The following is a 25,377-nucleotide window of genomic DNA, read 5'->3' as shown; positions in this document are numbered from 1 at the left end:
TAAGTGATGTATAAACACAATAACCTTTTTCAATAGTGTGGCAAAGGGGACTTCAGCTGTTCCTGGCCATCAGTAGTACTTACACTGATGTTCTTGCAGTTCAGTTGTTAGTAAACATCTTGACACCAAGAAATTTGGTAGCATCCTCAGAACCGGTCCCAAATCTGAACCTGCAATGTTCCTTTTCAGACAGAGTACTTACACTACCGGTGGTGCTTCTTTTGATCAAAATCAAAACACAAAAATAATCACACACTCATAACCTGCAAAAAACTAATGTGTATACAGGCTTCTGTATATTAGACAATTAATATACTAGTAAACCTTTCATCCATAAACTACAGCAGCTTCTTTCATTACAACCCCCAAATCCATGGTGTGCAATTAGGCTATTGTATATTAGAAAATCAATATACCAATAACCTCAAATTATATCAGCTATTGATTGCTTGAAAGAAAATAAATAAGCGAAGAGAACGACAATGGAGAGAAACAAGTTAGGGAGACAGACACTGGGGAGTTTGTAAATGTCTTCACAACACTGGACAGGTACTGGGACTACACAACAGACAAAGACACATTCAATATTAGGGGAAAATGGTTTAATTTTGGAGACAGAGGCAAAGAAACACCACACATGAACAAACATTTACCAAATAAAACATCGACTTGGCTTTCCAACTACACACCACTCATTCTATGGCAAAAACAGAAAAATCTAACGACACAGGTAAAAAGCAAAAAGCCCAGAACTAAAACAACAAATAATTAACTTTCTATTAAACTAATACATTTATTTATCCATCCACACAAGTTGCCTATAATCAATCCGGATGGTAATTTATAATAACCATGTGGACAGAGCACAATACTACTAACACAATACTACCCCCCCCCCCCCCCCCCCCAAAAAAGTGAATAACAAAGTGAGGAACACGTAGAGAGCAAGTTGATGAAATCAAAATTAAGGTTGTTTTAAGAAATAAAACATACTACCAACACTGTTCTCATTGACGACCACCAAGAAGCCTAACTCAGGACCCACATTCAAGGCGAGGCCTTATAGAGAGGCCAGACATTTTTTTCCAATATAGATTTTTTTTCTTTAATTATTTCCAATATAAAAAAGCTTCACTGGTACAAAATACATATGAACAACCAGTATTGTAGAAATTGGAAAGAGCCTGTTTTTGTAATTTTGTTATTTTCAAATCCCACCCAAGTTTTAAAAAAGTTTGTTAATTAAAACAGAAAATCACTACTGTAATAATGCTTTACAGATCAGATAACATCAAGATGCACCGCGACTTTGGTTTTTCTCAAGACAACACAAACATCTATCAAATCATTTATGTGGAGAAGAACATGAACAAAGAATTCATATCAATTATTAATCAGACAATAAAAATGGTACATGACGAGGACAGATAGATTGTTGACCAAGACAATATCTAAGAGACGCAAAGCTACCACATACCTTTGTCAAATAGCACTTCAGAGTATGAGAGAGCAGTGAGCAGTGACAGAAATACTGAGACTACATCCAATATGGCACCCTATTCCCTATCTGCCCTGGTCAAAATTAGTGCACTATGCAGGGAGTAGGGTGCAATTTGGAACGCACTCCAAAAATGGTGGTTGTGACGGAAGCCCCCGAAGTGAGTCTCAAGTTCCTATACCCTGACCCATGTGTGATTTTATATTGTGCTTATATTTCAACATTTTCAGTAACACTTCTTTTAACAATAGTTTTAGAACTAACTACCTGTTATAATCAATTCAATATTAACTAACATTGGTTATCAGTTTCTTGTAGCCTACATACAAAATTATTTTTTAGAAAACTGTCATAAAGACAAATCAATGTTTATAATATGGCACACTTCCCAGGTTTTGGTTGATGCAAAAAATGATATTTCTATTATAATCAATAAATCAATATACAACCACTACCATTTTGCCAAATAACAAGCATTCATAATATACATCGTCTGTAACCGTACCGTAAAGTACTCAACTCTGTCACTCACCAACAAGGGGATTTGTCTTCAAAAGTTAAGGGTTGTTTCTTGTATAATCATTTTTAAAAATTACTTGCCAATGTGTTCAAATTCACACATCACATTAGAACCAATAACTCGACACAAAGTGGGGGAAAAAAACAGAGGGTGATTTAGCCTTAATGACACACTGGTATCAATATAATAACAAGCATGCCAAAATAAAAAATAAAAGAGCGTTACCTAACTTCAGCAATCTCTAATAATAACAACCAAGGCCTAATAGTATCTGTGTAGGCAGTTTCTAGACATATAATATGGCACTTTGATTATTGTATTGCATTTGGATATAAAAACACACTGCAAAAAGCACATGCTCCATCATATTGAACGCAAAATATTTTTTTATTAGTAGTACCTTGGTAGTTCTGGGAAGTGCCACCAACCCATGCTTCAAAGACAAAAAGATTAGCAAAAAAGTGAACATTTCCCCTAATATTTCTGCTAATAACTGACATAAACCACTCCCATTCAACAAACAAAACTCCAAACTCCTCTCAACAAGTGCTGCTAGAACTCCCAAGCTAAAACTGGTGCCATCTGTGGTGATTTAAAAAAATAAATGAAAGTGTTTAAAATGGCAACAATTGTGCATTTTGTGTCTTGTTAATCCCAAATCTGTTGCGAAAGACACCTTACGCAGTGCTTGCATCTTCCACACAGAGCTGAATCTCAAACACAAAGGACCCTGAGTTGACAACCCTTGTTTAGAACCATTTGGGTCGTAGTCAATAGGGCACACCGTAGCAAACCGGAAAATGAAAACAAGCAGATTTTATTGGGCAAGTTCAGATAGTCTCCCATGCTTGATTCTGTTTTGTGCCTAGTGAATACAACCCCGGTACACTTTTTTTCTTTTTGGGGAACCTTTCTTTGGGGGGCTGGATGGAAATGATTTGAGCTGACCCATCAGCTTCGCAGTTCAACTGACAGAAAGTAGGCTAGTCCATTATCACCCCTATAAAAGACACACTTCTGTTTGGAGTAGTAAACTTTTATGCTGAAACATGGAATGCTTTTGTAAACCAACACTGTTTTGGTGGGGGTGAGTTGAGCAGTGTTAACACATAGATACTGTGCGTAAGTTTTGAATAGAAAAGTTTTTTTTAATGTGTGATAAACTAATATCTTATCACCAACAAAGAAATTCAGTGTGTGTGTGTGAGTGACCAAATAAAAATTCTCGCTCACATTCAGGGGCTCCGAGTGTTTTTACTGTCACAAAACAAAGTGTGTGTGTGTGTGAGAAAATGGGCACCGTCACATATTGTAAGAGGTTAAAATACTGTGTGTGTGTGAGTTTGACACATGGGCACTTTAAAAACAAAAAAGCATCATCTGTCTTCTGTGTTAAGAGACATTATCTTTCAATACAAGGCATCTACACTAAACAAAAACTCAAACATCCATTTATCAAATAAATTCTCATCAAGAAGAAGAAGTACCTTAAGTAAGAATTTAATACTAAGTTTTAATCGTTCTCTTTTTTTAAAGTAGGAAAAAACAAATTCAGTCTATATACTCCCCAAGATGACACAATGACAATCTATTATCTGATGTATCCAAAAAAAGCTAATAATCCATAAAGGAATTCTGACAATACAGTGACTTCAGAAAGTATTCACACCCCTTGACTTTTCCCAAATTTTGTTTTGTTACAGCTTGAATTTCAAAATGGATTAAATATAGATTATCTTGGTCCATGGCCTACCCACAATACCCCATAATGTTATTAGAAATTGACAAATTAATTAAAAAATATATAAATCTGAGTATTCAACCCTTTTGTTATGGCAAGCATAAATACGTTCATAAAATAAGTTGCATGGACTCACTCAGTGTGCAAAGTGTTTAACATGAATTTTGAATGACTCTCTCTGTACCCCACACATACAATTATCTGTAAGGTCCCTCAATTGAGCAGTGAAGTACAAACACAGATTCAGCACAAAGACCAGGGAGATTTTCCAATGCCTTGCAAAGAAGGGCACCTATTGGTAGATGGGGCAAAAACAACAGACATTGAATATCCCTTTGAGCATGGTGAAGTTATTAATTACACATTGTATGGTAAATCAATACACCCAGACACCACAACTCAGTTGCCGGAGAGGAAGGAAACCGCTCAGGGATTTCCCCATGAGGCCAATGGTGACTTTAAAACAGTTACATTTTAATGGTTGTGATAGGAGAAAACTGTAGTTACGCAACAATACTAACCTACTAATTGAAAGAGTGAAAAGGAAGCCTGTACAGAAAAATAATATTCCAAAACATGCATAATGTTTGCAACAAGGCACTAAATGAATACTGAAAAAAATTGGCAAAGCAAATCGTTAAGGACTGAGGAGTTTTTCAGGATTAAAAAAAACAGACAGAATGGTGCTAAACACAGGCTAAATCCTAGAGGATAACCTGGTTCAGTCTGCTTTCCACCAGACACTGGCCGATTAATTCACCTTTCAACCTCACACACAAGGCCAAAGGTGCTTCTACAAAGTATTGAATCGGGTGTGAATACTTACTTAAATTATATATTTTTGTATTTAATTTGTGCCAACATTTCTGAAACCATGTTTTTCACAGTCATCTTATGGGACATTGTGTGTAGATGAGGGAGGAAAAAAATCTAGTCATCCATTGTGAATTCAGACTGTGGAATAAGTCAAGGGGTATGAGAACTTTCCGTTGGCACTGTACATGTAAATAAGTAGGAATTACATCACCACTCGTAATGACATTTATTTTTTCGAATGGTTGTGTTGATCGAGCAAACAGTTGTTTTTTTAATCCTCTTTAAAAACTTGAAACACTTAGACCCTAGCAGATGACATTACAACATAATCTACAAAATAACCCCAAAGTTAACCTAAACATCTATAGATTCAATGGTATAAAATATAGGTAATCTAAGTGTGCATTTAAACCACAGATTGTCTATTTGTGAATCGGTTCTAAAAAGTTCATGTAGGTAGTCATAGCAAATCTACCTTTTAATTGTGCCGTAAATATTTTTTGGAATAAAGAATAAAGCTAAATAGGTAAATAAACTGTTATATTTTCATTAATGAAAACCAAGTCACCAACAGCCTTAGCGAGAAAATTGAAAATCTTTACAATGCCTTCTTGAATATTAAATGTGAAAAGCCATAACAACGCACTGAGGGGAATTCTGGTTGATAATCAGACTTGTTTTGAAAATTGTTTTGCTAGTCGAGTGGTCTTAGTGTGCAGCCGAAATGGCACCCTATTCCCTACATAGTGCACTACACTTTTGACTAGAGCCCTGGCGGCAAATACAAATCTGTGCACTAAATGGGGAATAGGGTGTCATTTCAGACACAACCTTATAGTATGTTGTTTCAGAAGCCAGCATATTGCTAAATGGCACAAAGTAGCACTGTGCCGTGCTAGTCCCTGTATTAAAACTTTCAAGTGAACTTTAGACCGAGAGAAGAGGTTAAAAGAAACAACATAAAAACAAGCAAATTACAAAATTTAAAAAAGAAAGAATAAACTATCCCACAGGCTTTTAAAACAATGTTTTTTTCTGCATTTGCTAAATAGTCTCTTAAATGAAATAAGCGCAGGTAAGATTTCACATTGATTTTGCTTGTCCTCCCTCCCTTCCCTCCCATTACATTTATACAGAAAAACTAGAGAAAAATGAAGTTACATGCAAAAGAAATTGGACTTATCCAAAATGGCAGCATATTCCCTATATAGTGCAGCACCTAGCACTGATCAAAAAGGCTTTGGTCAGAAGTAGTGCACTATACAGGGTGCCATTTTGGATACAACCAATCAGGTTGAGCTATGGTCAAATTTCATATGTCAAAGGTCAGTGGGGGGGGGGGTGTGTGGTCAGGTAGCCTATTGGTCAGGCGAGCTTTAGCGAGACATCAGAGACAACAATGGTGGGAGGATGATGAGGAGTAGCCGGGAGGAAGAGGAGGAGTTTTGGGTTGGCTTTCAACACCATGAGGACATGCTAGGCTAACGATGAGCAAACAGGCATGGAGATTTTTTCTAAAAAAGGGAAGAAAAAACACGAAAGGAGAGAGGTAGAGAGAGCGAGAGAGAGAGACAGAGAGGGAGAAAGAAGTTAGCCACAGCACAATAACCTTTCAAACATGAGGCACCAACAACAATGACAAACAATGCCAACCACCACATATAACATAATGACAATTGGGGATGTTTCCCCACACACACACAAAACAATACAGTTTGATACAGGAAATGACATCATCAGATTAGGAAATGACATCACTAGACGTATGTTAGACAGTCAGACATGCACATACACTTGGCACTCAAAGTGATCCATCTCTAACCAGTCAGTCCCTTCAGGAGAGACATGGATGGATGGAATGATTGGAAGAAGTTAATTATGAAAAGAAGTGAGCAGAGGTAGCCCCAGCAGCTTGACATTGCTTGGTTTTAAGAAAGAAAAATAATGAGAGATGGAAGCAGAGAGAAAAAGTGAAAGAGCTTCACATATTAAGAGGTAACAGATCAATGCAACAGACTGAAGAAGCCCAAGAGCTCTGATAGTCTGACAGGATGAGGCGTGTGTCTGATCCTTAGTCAACCCGTCTATTTTAAACCTAGTAAGTAGATATAATGAAATGGTACAGAAATAATCAAACCTGGTGTTCCCTCTTATATATCACAACACAAAATACCCTTTTGAACACTGGCTCTAGTGATAGCTATAAATAATCATATAAATTAACACACTTTATACCACTCTTAAAAATTACATGATGAAACTGTAAAAGGAATGGATGCAGTAATAATAGACATGTAAAGAACATAACCGGTTTAAGATAACAAGACCCCAGTGGAGTGAGTCTGAATGACACCCACGATAGTAGTACGGCGCCCCTGGGGCCAATTAGGGTTAAGCGCCTTGCTCAAGGGCACATCGGCAGATTTGTGACATTGTCGGCTTGGGTATTCGAACCAGCGACCTTTCGGTTACTGGCCCAACGCTCTAACCTCTAGGCTACCTGCCACCCTATTAATTAAGTCTCTGCTGTGGTGATCAGATGGCCTTGGCTTTAGTCGTGGGTTGGGTAGACTTAGACTTACCCGTGTAATGCTAACATTGAGCCTGGGGAAAATGGCCCCTGCCCTGGGTAAGATCAGTAGGGTTTGCTGTCGTTCTTAGAGCGCTTCAGCTGCACCTTGAGCCTCTTCATGCCGATCTGGAAGCCGTTCATGGCCTGGATGGCGGCCTGTGCCGACACCGGATTGTCGTAGCTGACAAACCCTGAGGAATGGAGGAAGGAAATTAGGGCTAGTGATATACCAAACTCAAACCAATGAGGCAAAAAAAACAAGTCTTCAGAGATTTCCATGACATACCAGGGGGCTGTGATCAATGAGTTGATAACAGATAACAGTCCTAAATAACCCTAATCTTTTCCAGAAATACAGACTCCAAATCGGAATGGTATAATTGGTTTGACAACCAATAACGCATATTCAATAAAGAAAATCAAGCGATGACTGTTTATCAAAATGTACAGTGCATCCAGAAAGTATTCAGACCCCTTGCCTTTTCCACATTTTGTTAAGCTAAGCCTTATTCTAAAATCGATTAAATAGTATTTTTTTCCTCATCAATACCCCATAATAACAAAGCGAAAAACAGGTTTAGAAATGTTTGCAAATGTATAAAAAAAAAAACTTATTTACATAAGTATTCAGACCCTTTGCTATGAGACTCGAAATGGAGCTCCGATGCATCCTGTTTCCATTGATCTTCTTTGAGATGTTTCTACCAAGCCATGAGGTCGAAATAATTGTCCGTAGAGCTCCGAGACAGGATTGTATCGAGGCACAGATTTGGGGAAGGGTACCCCAAAAAAATCTGCAGCATTGAATGTCTCCAAGAACACAGTGGCCTCTATCATTCTTAAATGGAACAAGATTGGAACCACCAAGACTCTTCCTAGAGTTGGCCACCCGGCCAAACTGAGCAATCAGGGGAGAAGGGCCTTGGTCAGGGAGGTGACCAAGAACCCGATGGTCACTCTGACAGAGCTCCAGAGGTCCTCTGTGGGGATGGGAGAACCTTCCAGAAGGACAACCATCTCTGCAGCACTCCACCAATCAGGCGTATATGGTAGAGTGGCCAGACTGAAGCTACAACTCAGTAAAAGGCACATGACAGTCCGCTTGGAGTTTGCCAAACGGCACCTAAAGACTCTGAACATGAGAAACAAGATTCTCTGGTCTGATGAAACCAAGATGGAACTCTCCTGCTCCAGAGTGCTCAGGACCTCAGACTGTGGCGAAGGTTCACCTTCCAACAGGACAAAGACCCTAAGCACACAGCCAAGTCAACACAGGAGTGGCTCCGGGACTCTGAATGTCCTTGAGTGGCCCAGACAGAGCCCGATCTAACATCTCTGGAGAGACCTGAAAATAGCTGTGCAGGGACACTCCCGATCCAACCTGACAGAGCTTGAGAGGATCTGCAGAGAAGAATGGGAGAAACCCCCCAAATACAGGTGTGCCAAGCTTGTAGCGTCATACCCAAGAAGACTCGAGGATGTAAAAAAAAATGCCACTGCCAAACATCCTTCAAAAGAGTACTGAGTAAAAGTTCTGAATACTTACGTAAATGTAATTACATTTTTTATGTTTTTTTATTTTATTACAAATGAGCAAAAATGTCTAAAACCCTGTTTTGCTTTGTCATTATGAGATATTGTGTGTAGATTGATGAGGGGAAAAAAACGATTTAATACATTTTAGAATAAGGCTGTAATGTAACAAAATGTGGAAAAAGTCAAGGGGTCTGAATACTTTCCGAATGCACTGTAGCTGGTTAATGATCCTGCTTTCTACCCCAGCGGCCATTGAGCCAGTTATTTCTCATGTTTGGAGGCAGCAGACTACATACCGAAGCACTTGCTCAGATTGGTCTGTTTGTCGATGAAGACTTTGGCAGAGACGACACTTCCAAAAGGCATGAACATCTGCAGGACATCCTGGTCTCCAAACTCCTGGGGCAGGTGGTAAATGAACAGGTTGGCTCCCTCAGGACCTGAGGGAGAGAAAGCAGAAAGAGCAGGAGGGGAGAGGATCGCAGGGGAGGAGAGAGAGGGGTGGAGAGGAGAAAAGGAGAGGTAGAGAGAAGACAGATAGACAGATCAACAGATCAAAAAACATAATCATGTGGCATGACGCACAGCTGTGGCCAGCAGACTGACCTGGGTTCAAAATTGTATTTGAAATCTTTCCAATACTCAATCTGTGCTTGATTGAGCTCGCCTGGAACCAATGGAATAGTCCCAAGAGCACCAAAGCCTGCCAATCTGGCACTTGAGGGCCCTGAAGTTCCCCTTAGGTGCAGATCTAGGATCAGCTTCTCCCCTCCCACAATCCTAACCACTACGAAACTGACCCAAGATCAGCTTCCAGGCCGGGGCAACTCATCTTATTCCCACTAGTGGCAAGCTCAAGCAAATGCTCAAAGTATTTGAAAGAAAACCAATACTACCTGACCACACATTGTGGTTAGTGTGTGGACTGAGACTCACCCTCCCTCTGGCTCCCAGCTGAAGGAGCAATGAAGGAGAGGAGAGGATGGAGTTTTAGATTTGTTTTTTGAGAAAGAGAGATACTGGTACTAAGTAAACATATGACACTGCGCCCTATGGTTAGTCGATTATTTTCTTTCAATGTCATACATCGTTTACTTGCAAAGCCCATTTGGGCTTACAAGAAACTAGTTGAGACACACATGGCCAAAACATTGATATTTGCATGACATTTTTGGTAATTTAGCAGACTTACAGTCAATGCATTCCACTTAAGGTAGCTAGGTAAGGCAACTATATATCACAATCAATGTAAGTTAACAAGACAACATTTGCAGCCTAACTGGTGTGTGGACTGAGACTCACCCTCCTTCTGGCTCCCGCCGGCTGCTCCCTGCAGTAGGGACTGGCTGTAGAGGGAAGGCAGGGCGGAGGCCGTGTACTGCTGCATCCCTGAGTAGGCCTGAGTCAGTGCGTCCATGGAACTCGCCCCCGAGCCATTCGCCATCGAGGCCCCCAGCCCTCCGTTCATAGCCGCCATTCCTAACACAGTAGACGTAAAGATATCATTTATTTTGACAATTCAAAAATACAGATTACATCCATGCAACTGGATACAACAGCCAGAAGAAAGGCCTCGACACCTAAAGTTCTCTCTACCATACAGACTCAAATCAAATCAAATTTTATTTGTCAAATGTTATTTGTCACATACACATGGTTAGCAGATGTTAATGCGAGTGTAGCGAAATGCTTGTGCTTCTAGACTGGCATACACTTGGGATTAAAATGACACTAGTCTAATCCTAAACTAAATAGCTATTTCAATGGATATTCTCCCAAGCATTCTTTTCAGTCCAAACCAGGCAATGTGTCCGTAAAACCAGCCGTTACTCCAACATTTGACAATCATGGACTACCATACAGGTAAAGAAGCCTGAACATCACCAGAACACAGCGGCTTCATCAACACAATTAAGGTATGATTTGTGTGGCCGAAAACAAAAAAGGTTGAAGAAAAGGTAGTGAAGTCATTGTTTTTAGTGCAGTACTCACGGTTGGAGTACTCACCGCTGACACCCCCAGTGAGGGCGTTGAGGTTGTTGAGACCCATGGAGGTCCCCGTCAGGCCCCCGCCGAGGCCCTGGGTCAGGCCCAGAGAGGCCAGGGTGTTCATGGCTGCACCAGCGCTGGAGCCTGCCGTCTGGCCTGCTGCTGGGGAGGAGAGGGGTCAGAGGTTACTATTAGGTGTCGTTTAAGCCTAGCAAAGATGTGGTATAGTGGAGTAGATAGAGCAGGCCAAGCAATTGAATACGAAGCAGGTGCACTCGTAGGTGTCTTTTCTGGGGACACAGAATCTTAATCCTGGACTAAAAAGCAAGTTCAAGGGGGAATCTCCATTAAAAAGTTTTTAGTTCAGGACTATGTTAAATCTGTGTCGTAAGATTAAGCGCCGTAGATTTTTTTGTGAGCAGTACATTTTTTATAGAGCGAAAAATGAAGGGAGAAACTAACATTGGCCTCAGACTGCTAGATTACCTGGACTATAGAGAGACTGGGCTATAGTTACCTGAGTTATAGAGATTACCTAGAGCTCCGTTGGCTGACAGGGCGTTGGAGCCGCCGCCTGAGTTCTGGGCTGCAGAGGCAGCAGCAGCTAACGTGGCCAGGTTCTGCAGCTGCAGCTGGTTCACACCTGGAAGAGGTGAGTGAGAGAGAGGTTGTTTTATTTCAACTTTATTTATTCAAGTATGTCAATTAAGAGCAGATGCTTATTTGCAATGACAACCAAGAGGGGGAAATGGAGCTGCATTAGCTGTTCTTATGGGAGACCAGAAGAGCGGAATCACCGCATACAGAAAGAAATGGGAAAAACAAGAAGACTTCATAGCATTGCCATATAACAGGAAAATAAGTGGCCCTGGCACCCTGCCTTGAGGCACTGCACCGGTTCTTGATTTTCACCCCTATAAATTTGTCCCCAGCAGACTTGTATCTCCTAGAATAGATACTCTGATTAATGTTCCAATCTTATTCAACGGTAATGCGATTTTAGTGGTTGTGAAACTATGTGGGAGTAAAGCATCGTGACAGAAGGTTATTTACATGAACAGTTGTATGTTTATCAGAGTGGGTATGGGTTGTGGAGGACGGGAACAGGGACAGGAAAAAAAATGAGTGACTCACCTCCTAGCCTCTGCATGCCACCAAAATTACTCTGGTTACCAGTAGATGTCGCCTGTTGGAGCAACTGTAAAAGAAAGAGAGCGTTCTAGAACAGAGTAAAGTAGACTTGTGCTCTTTCCCAATAATTTTAGTCTTTCCTTGATTCCCCACGTCCTCTCTCCTCGTCTTTTTCAAAACTCATTGAAGGTCTGCGGGTAGGGCACTTCTCAAATGCGGTTTGAGAAAAAGGCGAGGAACTTCTCCTCCAATGTAGAGACAGAGAGGAGGTGACAAGGACCTGAGGAAAACTAATTGAGAAAGAGTACGACTTCTCAGAATGTCATGCTTTCCCAACAATGATAAACATGCATGTAGCCTATATTTATGAATATGTATGTCAATGGTTTCAATTTACTGCCAGGTACTGTACTGTGAGGCCTCCAAGCCCTGCCAGATTACTGTGGCGTACTATGGTGTATTAAGGTGTACTTACTGCCAAGTACTGTGGGGTGAGGCCTCCCAGCCCTGCCAGGTTTCCCCAGGTGGAGGCGCTGTTGAGCTGCTGCATCTGTTGGGCCATCTGCTGCTGCAGGCGCCGCTGCTCTTTGTCCCTCTGAGTGTCCGCAAACTTACACACCATGGGAGAGGAGCAGCCCTGTAGTGGGGGAGGAGCGAGAGTTAGATTTCACCCAGTCAAGTTCACACACACACACACACCATCAGAAACACAGACACTATCACAACAGTCAAATCTGCAGGGCCATTTTTCAGGAAGAACTATCGTGGAGGATATACTATGCCCTGTGGTAATCTGGGGAATGTATTTCTTTAAGTGTTGCATTCAAAATAGGAAATAAACAATTAGAACATTGTCATGCACGACTAAGCCAGGCTACATTCCACAGACAGAACCAGGAAGGGATCATGTTTAGACAGAAACAAGACAGCCAGTTACACTTTATAACACTGGAGGGTATGGCTCAAAAGGAGGATTGGGGCGGGGTCGGTTGGGAGGCACTGAGGCTGAGGAGAGTCAACGCAAAATACACACACACACACACACACACGGGAGGGACATAACAGAAACATATAAACAGAGACAGTCAAACAAGGAAGGACGTGTATGCCAAGTCAAGACATAACGAGAAAAGACATTTAGCTACAAAACACATACATAGGATAGCGCTGTAACAAACAGACAAGCCAGATATTGACATATCACTGGACAGACCAGACGTAGACATGTGGTATCAATGTTGTGAATTAGAGAGAGCCAGACAAAGGGACCAGGCTTGACAGGGAATTACTTTCTACACTAGTAGCACCTCCCATAGCATCAGGGGGATACAGTAAAGACTAATACACTAGTAGCACCTCCCATAGCATCAGGGGGATACAGTAAAGACTAATACACTAGTAGCACCTCCCATAGCATCAGGGGGATACAGCAAAGACTAATACAATAGTAGCACCTCCCATAGCATCAGGGGGATACAGTAAAGACTAATACACTAGTAGCACCTCCCATAGCATCAGGGGGATACAGTAAAGACTAATACACTAGTAGCACCTCCCATAGCATCAGGGGGATACAGTAAAGACTAATACACTAGTAGCACCTCCCATAGCATCAGGGGGATATAGTAAAGACTAATACAATAGTAGCACCTCCCATAGCATCAGGGGGATACAGTAAAGACTAATACACTAGTAGCACCTCCCATAGCATCAGGGGGATACAGTAAAGACTAATACACTAGTAGCACCTCCCATAGCATCAGGGGGATATAGTAAAGACTAATACAATAGTAGCACCTCCCATAGCATCAGGGGGATACAGTAAAGACTAATACACTAGTAGCACCTCCCATAGCATCAGGGGGATACAGTAAAGACTAATACACTAGTAGCACCTCCCATAGCATCAGGGGGATATAGTAAAGACTAATACAATAGTAGCACCTCCCATAGCATCAGGGGGATACAGTAAAGACTAATACACTAGTAGCACCTCCCATAGCATCAGGGGGATACAGTAAAGACTAATACACTAGTAGCACCTCCCATAGCATCAGGGGGATACAGTAAAGACTAATACACTAGTAGCACCTCCCATAGCATCAGGGGGATACAGTAAAGACTAATACAATAGTAGCACCTCCCATAGCATCAGGGGGATACATTACTGACTGTAAAGGGTGTAGTAGGGTTGCAAAATTCCCAGAAACTTTCCCCAAATCTCCAGAAATCGCCATCGGAGGATTCCCGGATTCAGGAGGAGCAGAAAAGGAATACTCCAACATGGATTTCTGGAAATGTCTCCAACCCTAAAATGGTGCCATCACTACTGGGACCTAGTTCTAAATTCCGAGGCCCAGAGCTGAGCTAGTTTTATTCTGTGGTTCCTAATTTAGGGATCGGTTGGCTGCTTCCCTAGGGAGCCTCTGACCTGTTAGCAGTCATATCACTCTTGCTCCAGTTCCTGAACACTGAACTGATTCAACGGGAATACCAGCCCAGTTTTGAAGGGGCTTAGTGGGACAGTTACTCTTATACGGTACACGCATGCCTACAGTGCATCTCAGTTGATGCCTAAACGATAGTGGAGAACCTAGGTTCCCTGACCTACAACGTTTTGAAAGGACCCACTAAGACAGTTGCTCTAATACTGTAGCCTTTATCTCTGTTTAGTTAAAGTTCATTCAGTATAATGAGCGGCGTAATGATTTACTATGCAGGTTAAGCATGGGTAAATAAACACTTTGTAATGCAAGAGGTTATACAGTTGCTCTAATATAGGACTATATCTCAGTTAATGTTTATTGAATATAGTAGTCTCTATGCTTTACTATGTAGGCTAAACAATATGGGTAAATACTTTGTAATGCAAGGTTTAACACATTGCCGGGCGCGTTGCCGCTTTGCAACTGGCACGTCACAAATAAATAAAATGGTGTAAATAAATTAGTGGGATATTATTGATTCATTCGGCTTCTGCTAAAATATAGATTCAAAAATATGTTTCTCTCCATGTGTGCCCTCTTAAAGCTCCAATATGTAACTTCTTGGGCGACCCGACTAAATTCACATAGAAATGTGAGTTCTAGATCTGTCAATCATTGAAAGCAAGTCTTAGAAGCGGTATATCTGTTGTATGTGAGCTAATTCTATGCTTCCCATTACAAATATTTATATAACAACCACCATACAAAAGTAAACTTAGAGTCACGCGATGACAAGTTGTGTGGTCCTTCCTCTACGACTCGTCGGGAAAGCATGCAGTTTATTAGGCTACAGATTAAATAAGTTATGATGAACTTCACAGGCTGGCGAAAGTGCAATGTGATTAGCTTGATGCTCCTCTCCAATAAATATTGAGGGTCTTACACTGGCGACATGATGATCGATGCTTGGCTGCTGTTTAACAAATTTGTAAAAAATCTTGCTCTTTTGGCCATAATAATCTCATCATGTAGGCTATACCCGCGAGCTGGCTTGAGCACACTTGCCAATAACAAAATGGGCATACTGCTATATAACGATAATTATTTTGTGAGAAAACCATCGGTAGAGTTAAAAATGTGCTGGAAACCAATTTATTAAGTTAATTTTTTTATTCGGTTCATGGGAATTTAACTGCAAAATCTATTTTTATGTGCACTAAGTCATCATGCACTGCCTTTTATCTCAACAACAAAATGAGATGAAAACACATCTCAGGTGGGAAAATCGTTCTCGTTCTGTGCGTGACTTCCTGCAAGACAGGAATGTCAGTGTTCTGCCATGGCCAGTGAAGAGCCCGGATCTCAATCCCATTGAGCACGTCTGGGACCTGTTGGATCGGAGGGTGAGGGCTAGGGCCACCCCCCAGAAATGTCCGGGAACTTGCAGGTGCCTTGGTGGAAGAGTGGCTTAACATCTCACAGCAAGAACTGGTAAATCTGGTGCAGTCCATGAAGAGGAGATGCACTGCAGTACTTAATGCAGCTGGTGGCCACACCAGATACTGACTGTTACTTTAGATTTTTTTCAGGGACACATTATTCCAGGTCTGTTAGTCACATGTCTGTGGAACTTGTTCAGTTTATGTCTCAGTTGTTGAATCTTAGGTTTATACAAATATTTACACATGTTAAGTTTGCTGAAAATAAACACATTTGACAGTGAGAGACGTTTTGTTTTTTTGCTGAATATATATTTTTTAAAACACGGCTTTAAAAAAACAACATACGTTTATGCAACATTAACCTATTAAAAACAGGTTTGTGCAGTAGGCTATAGGCGCAATACCTTATCCATGCATATTGGCTATGCTTGAATTGCCCTGCCAATGTTGTTCTTCTCAGACCATTTAGAATTTACATTTCACAATGTTAGGTATATGACCATACTGGAAATAGATGATTTGTTATATGACTTGTGAGGCACAGCCAAGTGAGCGTAACAATTTGCTTATATTTTTTACTGGACTGATGGCCTGCATCTGGCGGTCAGTCTGCGGGGAGGGAGGTAACAGCAGTGAGGCTGCCTCTCAGACTCACAGTCCCTTCCTCTCTTCTTCCCTCCGCTGAGAAAAGGGGAGATACGTTTTTTAAGTCGCACTGTATTATTTCTGCCTTAAGCACCAATTAATGTTGTTACTCCTGTGACCAGAGAAAGTGTCATATTCCTCTATTTAAAAAAAGACAAGCTGCTAATAATAACATTGCAAGCTTATCGGAACACTTTGCTATACTCCTTCATTGCAGTTGCAGTACAGGTTGTAGCGTGAGTGAAAGTAGGGAGAACGCACATTTTATAGCTTATAAAACTGTTGAACAAAGTGTTGACAGTGCTGAATAACAACTTAAACATGAACTTACAGAAAATAACTGCTGTTTTTGAGTACTTGTTGAGTCTCTAGTCACTGCATCGCAGAGCTTGAGGCGTCACTACAGCCCGGGTTCAATTCCCAGGATGTGTCACAGCTGGCCGTGACCGGAAGACCCATGAGGCAGCGCACAATTGGCCCAGCGCTATCTGGGTTAGGGGAGGGTTTGGCCTGCCGGGATGTCCTTGTCCCATCGCGCTCTAGCGACTCCTTGTGGCGGGCTGGGCGCCTGCAAGCTGATAGCTTTTGCCACTTTTAAGGCGTTTCCTCCGACACATTGGTGCAGCTGGCTTCCGGGTTAAGCAAGCAATGTGTCAAGAAGAAGTGCGGCTTGGCAGGGTTGTGTTTCGGAGGACGCATGGCTCTCGACCTTCGCCTCTCCCGAGTCCGTACAGGAGTTGCATCAATGGGACAAGACTAACTACCAATTGGGGGGAAAAAGGGCTTGAGGCTTCATTTTACGGCAATGGCTCGAGGAAACTGGCGCAAACTGTGTAGACACGGTGAGCTGATCTATCTGATTGGCCAGCGGTAGGCCTATAAATGCACTTGATTTGCTCTGTTCTACTTTCAGACATATGAAATGGTTAAAAATGGAAACACTTTGCCTTCCCGGTGCTAGGGCAGCCGAATCAAGTGCACCTACCACCAACAGCGTGAAAATAGATTAATTAATTAACGCATGGCTTTATAGTTTTTTTTTTATACAGATATGTAAATGAATGGGCTTAACTTGCTGTATTATTTTCCCTTCCGTACAGACTAATTAGCATATGAAGTATATAATTTGCATAAAGTAGTATAACAAGTTTATTCTAATTTCATAAATTGTTACAAACTCCCAGTTAGGCATTAAGCATAAAAATGTGTTAATAATAGGACCAGCCTACTTTAAATTATTGGCCTGAAATTACTGTAATTATGTTTTCCGTAGTGCCTAATTTGCATCGCAGTCCTATCCTTATAAAATGAGATGCTTCTCTATAACATGGAATACAAAGTATAACACCAGAACTACAGTTTCATTTTGTCTTCCAACACCCTAGTAATATTGGCCAAGTATGCTTTGCGTTGGTGTATGACTAATGTTCTGTGATATGACGTCTGCTTCCCAAATGGCACCTTATTCTTTTTATAGTCCAAAGTCCAAAGTAGTGCACTATAAAGGGAATAAAGTGTGATTTGGGACAACCTATAAAAATCAACCAACATGTGTTTCCTTGTGAGATACAATTCTCAATCCGCACTTAAACCACAAGGAGGCAGCAGACTGCATAGAGGGAGAGGGGAGAGATGAGAAATAGGTGCTAAGGGGTACAGTACCTCCATAGTCTGAGAGTGATGCATGGTTTTGATTGCATTCGCGGCCTGAGCCCTGGTAGAAAATGTGATAAACGCACAGCCTGTAAGGGAGGGGAGAGGGAACAAGAGGAGGAGGAAGGGAGGGACAGACAAGAGGAGGGAGGGTAGGAGGGAAGGACAAAGAAGAAACAAAACAAGACAAAAGGTTTTGGGACACGTCGTTATGAAATCCCAAATAACACATTACAGTAACATAGAATGAACGGCACTCCAAGCACACAGAAGAACAACCGCTCTCACTGGTTAGCACATGGAAGTAACATAACAATACAGTCACAACAACAACCACATGAGCACAGTAACACAACATTGATTGACGTATTGTACCACATTCAAGAGAAGCTGTGGATGGATTGGGCTAGTTGGGGATGTGATTACTGGGTGGATGAGACAGTAATTGAGATAACTACAGAAAACACACACTCCTCTCACACAACACACACACTAAATGGCTATTATGGCAATTTTCTAGTAAAAAGAGAAATATTCATTTTAAAATGACATAGCAACACATGCTACAACTATGATGACAGAGACTACAGGGTGAACCGCTGCACTGTCAGTTGAGCTCTGCATATTCTTCTATTACTTAGGGATGGGCATTTTGACTGTTCGAGTACACGCATGATTTCTTTCTGTACTTGAGTACACTAATATATATATATTTTAACACTGGAAAGAAATGAGCGCATTTATCTATAAGCTTATGTAAAAAGTGCGTGACAATGCCTAATTTATAACCATTACAGAGAACAAACCATAATTGTCCCTTATAAATACACTATATATGGAAAGTATGTGGACACCCCTTCAAATTAGTTGATTCGGCTATTTCAGCCACCCGTTGCTGAAAGTTGTATAAAATCGAGCACACAGCCATGCAATCTCCATAGACAAACATTGGCCGTAGAATGGCCTTACTGAATAGCTCAGTGACTTTCAACATGGCACGGTCATAGAATGCCACCTTTCCAACAAGTCAGTTTGTTAAACGTTTTACCCTGCTAGAGCTGGCCCGGTCAACTGTAAGTGCTGTTATTGTGAAGTGGAAATGTCTAGGAGCAACAGCGGTTCAGCCGCGAAGTGGTAGGCCACACAAGCTCACAGAACGGGAATTCCGAGTGCTGAAATGCGTAGCGTGTAAAAATCTGACCTCGGTTGCAACACCCACCACGAGTTCCAAACGGCTTCTGAAAGCAACTTCAGCTGTTCGTTGGGAGCTTCATGAAATGGGTTTCCATGGCCAACCAGCCGCACACAAGCCTAAAATCCCCATGTGCAATGCCAAGCGTTGGTTGGAGAGGTTTAAAGCTTGCCGCCATTGGACTCCGGAGCAGGGGAATGCGTTCACTGGAGTGATGAATCACGCTTCACCATCTGGCAGTCCGACAGACGAATCTGGGTTTGGCAGGTGCCAGGAGAACGCTACCTGCCCCAATGCATAGTGCCAACTGTAAAGTTTGGTGGAGGAGGAATAATGGTCTGGGGCTGATTTTCATGGTTTGAGCTATGCCCCTTTAGTACCAGTGAAGGGAAATCTTAACGCTACAGCATACAATGACATTCTAGACAATTCTGTGCTTCCAACTTTGAGGCAACAGTTTGGGGAAGGCCCTTTCCCAACAGAAATGGTTTGTCGAGATCAGTATGGAAGAACTTGACTGGCCTGCACAGAGCCCTGACCTCAACCCCATTCGACACCTTTGGGATGAATTGGAACGCAGATTGCAAACTAGGCCTATTCACCCAACATCATTGCCTGACCTCACATATGCTCTTGTGGCTGAATGGAAGCAAGTCCCCGCAGCAAATGTTCCAACATCTAGTGGAAAGCCTTCCCAGAAGAGTGGAGGATGTTATAGCAGCATAGGGGGTACCCACTCCATATTAATGCCCATAATTTAGAATGAGATGTTTGACGAGCAGGTGTCCACATACCTTTGATCATGTAGTGTATATTCAGTCAATAAAAAAGCAAGTGACATTTCAGGCGAATTTATTGAAATCATAATATCAACTGGTTATATATTACACAATCTCCAAAAAGGCAGTAACCTTAGCAGTGGTGCGAGCTTGTAGAAGCTTATGGCTGTGTAATGGCATAGCCTTGCTTTGTTCATTTAGCAGACAAGACACTCTTATTTCCAGAGCCCTTACCACAGTCAAGTCACCTATTTTATAGTAAAAAAATGTAATAACAGACTAAAAACATTTTTGAAAAAGTTGTAATAGTGACTATTTGAAATGGGGCTCAATTTGGTGAGTTGAAAGACCATTTTTTTCAGGGTTACAAAACAAAAATAGTTTTCTTTTCGATATACAGATGTTCAATTTAGTTTATTCTGCCTGTTCTTTGGAAATGTCTAAATGGATTAACAATTCCACGTTGAACACTGCATGGTGATGAATTACGGCCATGACATCGGTTTGGTGAGAAGGCCGAGCCTTAATGATTCTGATGAAAATATGGCTCTCTGTCTTTATCAAACTAATGCCTTTTGTGTATTCACAGTGTGGAACCTGTCTATGTTTAGAGGGGTTATAGCCTGGGCCAGGGTTATTCAACGCTTACCCTACGAGGTCTGGAGCCTGCTGGTTTTCTGTTCTACCTGAATTAAATTGCACCCACCTGGTGTTACAGGTCTAAAAATCCGTCCCTGATTAGAGGGGAACAATGGAAAAAAAACACAGTGGAACTGGCATTGAGATCCAGTGTGGAGTTTGAGAGGCTAACCTATTCTAAATGGCACAAGCAGTTCGCAAAGTAGCCTAAGCGGAAAATAGACAGGACACAATTTTTCCTAAACTGCAGCAACGGTTGTTGGAACACATTTTCCTACTTCAATCTACCAGTCCATTTGAATTTGTGATAAAACTGTCGTCATTTGGTAAGAAATGTAGCTTTTGTATCCCATCAGTTAGATCCGTTTTATAGGCATTTACTTCTGTAGGCCTAACAGGAGCTTAACAGGAGCTTGTGAGCGCGCTCAGCATGCGTATGTGTAGGGAGCGGTCGGAACGCAATTGAGTGAATGAGACACAGGGGGAAAGGACATTTAGGGAGAAGAACTGTGTGATCCTTAAGGCTTGGTTTCTTTTTTGTTGTGCCCCGCAAATGCACATGTTCAAAATGGAACACTTCGAGTCAAAGCAAATTAACGTCGTCTTTAAGACAACATAAAACATTTAAAATTTGGGACAAAATTTCACTTGTACGAGCTGCTACAAAGCACATCCACCAAATAGTTTTACAGTATTTTTTTCCCCCTCTGGTTAAAGATCGAGCTCCGTACTCGATAACTCATGCCCGCCCATACTATTATTGCATTTGTCGGTCTCACTTGCTTTTATGGCGTCTTATGCGGCACAGATAGAAGTTGAGGCAGGCAGAGGTGGAGCAGTGGAATAATTCCATCCTTTGTGGAGCACGGTGGGGGCGGTGCAGTACTGATTGTGCATGTCCTGTGTTGCCTGCCAGCTGAGGCCGGCCTAGAACACCAGCAGCCATGGGGTTGCCATGGCGATGGCTGGGACTATTGTTACAGGCGGCGTTGAGAGCTGCGAGTGTTGATGCACCCCCTCCCTCTGCTGCAGAGATGTAGGAGGTGGTGAGTGTGTCACGGGGAGAGTCATATCAGGGTGGATTGGGGGGGGGGGGGGGCAAGAAAGAGCGAAGAGGGGGCGAACTTTGGGTGAATAGGATATGACTATCGGGGAAGGGTGGAAATAAAAGGTTTGGGAGCAGTGTAGTAAGGCAGGCACTAGGCAAGTCTGTGTTCTTTTATCGGCGGGTGTAGTCGAGGACTACTCTAGTGGTGAATTTCAAATCAAACGTGAGCTCCTATTCCCTACCCACTACTGTGATCTGAGAAGATTGGATAGGTGGAAGCAATATAGCAACATTTAAAGAGGAAGCCACTACCATAAATACCATATATCTGGGCCTCCCGAGTGGCGCAGCCGTCTATGGCGCGGCGCACAATTGGCCCAGCGTCATCCGGGTTAGGGGAGGGTTTTGGCCATGGGGGCTTTACTTGGCTCATCGTGCTCTAGCGACTTCTTGTGACGGGCTGGGTGTCTGCAGGCTCAGTGTTTCCTCCGACACATTGGTGCGGCTGGCTTCCGGGTTAAGCGGGTGGGTGTTAAGGAGCGCGGTTTGCCCAGTCATGTTGTTTGCCCGGTCGTGACTCGACCGTCGCCTCCCGAGCCCGTTGGGTAGTTGCAGCAATGACACAAGATCGAAATTGGGGAGGTGAAGAGGTTAAAATACTAAAAATATCTATCTAACAAATCTCATCATATATACAGGATGGCCTAGGGTGCGTTTTATCTAAAAATGACTTTCAGTACATTTGACATACATTTCTGGTATGTGCATTATGATCCCTGTAGGAATTGAACCCAAGACCTTTGCTTTGGTTCCTAGTGCCACGCCCTTACAAACCGATCCACTAACACAGGACCACTTAGTATAACGGGAGCGTGGAGCGGAGTGACACGGCGTTACCCACAACCCACCTCTGCTCAGACCGTCAGGTCCTCTGAGAATTCGGCATTCCTCTATCTGTCCAAAAGCAGAGAACATCATTCGGACCTCGTTCTCGCCGTATTTCTTTGTTACCATTCCAATGAAGAGCTTTCGGTCTTCCACCGCTGAAATGGAGAAAGAGAGGAAAGAATGAGTGACAGCAAAACAGCGAAAGCAAAATGGGCTATGCAACCTTCCACCTCTCTTTTTGCTAGTTCAGTCCCTCCTCTCCCCTCCTTGCAACCCTCTCACTCAATGTGTCAGCTCACCCCTTTTCGTTCTCTAAATCTCTATCTTACTGCTTCATCTCCCCCTCCTCCCCAATCTCTTTTTCTTCAGACGGATGACTGCTTTATCTTCCCCTTATCCTCCCACCAGATCCCTCTGTACCCGCCTTCCTCTCACCCCCCCCCCCCCCTTCATAAAGCTCCTTTAAATCCTAGTAACCCCTGACACCCCTGAAATACTCCCAAGAAATACTGAATTTACAGCACAGAGCACCGTTTCGGCAGTCTCGTCCCAGGTCTGTTTGTTCCATAACAGCCAACTTCTATGGTCGTTGTCATGCCTTGGCAGCACATACAGACGAGTACCATTTGGGCCACCGTGTGGGAACTAAAATATAGAGACAGTCTCCTTTTTATTTCCTTTCCCAATCTTGATTCTTTGTGGTGCAATTTCCTCACGTCCTCAGGGACTTCATGGTAGCTGTGTTCTGTTCTCAGGTTGTGACCCAAATGGCACCCTATATAGCCCACTACTTTTGACTACAGCCCTGGTCAGAATTAGTGCACGATATAAGGTGCCATTTGGGACGCAACCCTTCCCTGTAACCGGCCAGCCGCTATGCTTTGTTTATATACATTTTAGCCTGTGTCACATCGTATCTGCAATGATGTCACTCACCGTTTGTTTTCTCACTGTCAGCGGGTTTCATCTGGATGGGATGATGCATCTGGAAGGAGGAGAACACGGAAGAAACATGTTAAACATCAACCTATCATCAGGCCTGTCATCACCTGGCCTGTTCATTGTCACGTTAGTTACCGCGACGATGAACAGGCCAGGTGCTTGGCTATGTTTTTTGGTTCTCTTGCTCCCTTGCCCTTTAGCAATGGTTTAAACAGTTCGTTCACTCCTAGCCTCCTCTCCTTGACTGATCTGAAAGAACTGACAAGGTGAAAGCCACCCTAATAATGAGCTCGACTCCATATTGTTTTCACCTGTCAAGTCTCACCTGTCAAGTTACCTTTTCCAATCAGTGCAGATGAAGGAAAGGAGGTGAGGATGGATTTTGAGACTAGAATTGCTCTCTTGCTCGTTATTAAACTTCTTCCTCCACCTCATCCCCCTCTGTCAGCATTTCTCATTCGCTCGCCCCCTCTCAGATTCGATTATCCCTCACACTATAGTGAGCTATAGAAAAGGATATGTCCACTAGTATTTGGGCTCAAATTCTCTCCCCTTTCTTTGGGTTGGGCCAGAGCAGTAGTCATATGATCGCAGTTATTGATTCTCCCCATCATCATCCTTTCAGGATCTATTTAAGTCCCCCCCCCCAGTGGACTGATCCATTGTGGAGGCTGTGGGGATGGCACAGTCCATCAGTCTAAGACATGTGCTACTGAAATTGTATATGGTTATATTATGTAAGAACAATGTTGCAACAAATCCAAAATTATATATTTTTTATTAACAAATGAGCTTTCTCCCGCGCTGGATATTGGTCGCTGTCCACGGTTCTGAAACGCATCAGTGCGCTGTTGAATTGGTGCCTTTTTCTAGACCATGCTGCTATGTGCATAATAGAGCAAAGTTAACCCGCATATTGGTGTTGAGAACAATGAGGTGAAGGCAACAGCAGATTTAGGAGACGAGAAAACAGCCCTTGGCTTAATTGTCTAAGAAAAGTGAGGTTGGAAACCAACTTAATTACGTCTAATCAATAGCCTAACTGTTAAATGTGCCTGGCTTTATAAATCATCCATTTATATCTACAGAAATAAGACAGATCCTGCTTCTGTTGCCTGTTTGAGTGTTTAACAGCCTACTGATTCCGTGAGCGCCAAGCCTCACGCAACAATATCACAAATTCCGCAGCTTTTTCCTTGATCTCATTGTTAATATTGCCATTATTATAATCATTAATAGGGTTAGTATACCAGCCTTGTATAACCACCATCGAGCTGTAGGCCTAAGAGCACATCCTAAATACTGTAACTTACTTACAGTAGCTTGTATTGCATTGAAATAGGCTACGGTATCAATCATTTATTTGTTCATGTCATTACACAGAATACAAAATCATTCATGATGTGAAATGCAATCAAGCATTTTAGTTTTAAAATAAAATAAAGCGACCATTGAATAATTAGCATAAACCGTTCCATTTCGGAAATTGCATTCACGACTCCATGAGACCGTTTTTAGTCTTTGCTGTAATAAAAGCTTTACAAAAAAACAACGGTACACTCTGGTACGCCTGTAATTGATTTAGTGTTGTTTACAATGTATTTCTGACCGTCTGGAACAATGTAACGTTCTAGGCACCTGTTTGGCACCTAGAACATGCACGCATCGCTTACTCCATACTTTTATTTACAGTATTTTCTACAACTAGTCAAAATTATTCCACACATCCGACTTCCCCTTTACCAACCCGCGCACCCAGTAAACATTCCCCCGGTTTGAATTGATTTGTCACGTCCTCTCTGCATCCATTTTGTTGTCATGTGTTACGGTGTTCAGAGTTTGTTATAACCAATTTATTGATGTGCTGTAGGTCAGGCCCTATTGGTCACTTGCATGCGAAGCATACATGTGTCACGCATA

At 42.2% G+C, this 25,377-nt stretch overlaps 1 protein-coding gene across 50 annotated transcripts in view; it reads right to left on the bottom strand.

Moving 5' to 3' along the window:
• Positions 1-587: 587 nt before the first annotated feature.
• Positions 588-25,377, bottom strand: part of LOC110524948 (CUGBP Elav-like family member 2) — a 69,549-nt gene continuing 44,759 nt past the window's right edge. For 3 of the 50 annotated variants that reach the window (XM_090234192.1, XM_090234256.1, XM_090234318.1), the window contains exons 4-15: positions 23,452-23,500; positions 22,536-22,670; positions 17,979-18,058; positions 12,279-12,440; positions 11,807-11,870; positions 11,190-11,315; positions 10,691-10,831; positions 9,986-10,162; positions 9,620-9,637; positions 8,980-9,123; positions 7,158-7,338; positions 588-6,089 (exon numbers count right to left, since the gene is read on the bottom strand). In XM_090234192.1, the coding sequence (XP_090090318.1) occupies positions 7,211-7,338; positions 8,980-9,123; positions 9,620-9,637; positions 9,986-10,162; positions 10,691-10,831; positions 11,190-11,315; positions 11,807-11,870; positions 12,279-12,440; positions 17,979-18,058; positions 22,536-22,670; positions 23,452-23,500 (1,224 nt within the window). In that variant the 3' untranslated portion in view covers positions 588-6,089; positions 7,158-7,210. Of the gene's footprint in view, positions 6,090-7,157; positions 7,339-8,979; positions 9,124-9,619; positions 9,638-9,985; positions 10,163-10,675; positions 10,835-11,189; positions 11,316-11,806; positions 11,871-12,278; positions 12,441-17,978; positions 18,059-22,535; positions 22,671-23,451; positions 23,501-25,377 lie in introns of those variants that run through there. The other 47 variants (XM_090234207.1, XM_090234269.1, XM_090234323.1 and 44 more) reach the window with 26 other exon arrangements.

This window comes from Oncorhynchus mykiss, chromosome 1, assembly GCF_057628025.1.
Source record: "Oncorhynchus mykiss isolate SJ-2025 chromosome 1, ASM5762802v1, whole genome shotgun sequence".
Lineage (NCBI taxonomy): Eukaryota > Metazoa > Chordata > Actinopteri > Salmoniformes > Salmonidae > Oncorhynchus > Oncorhynchus mykiss.
This window is presented reverse-complemented; position numbering and strand designations above follow the sequence as displayed.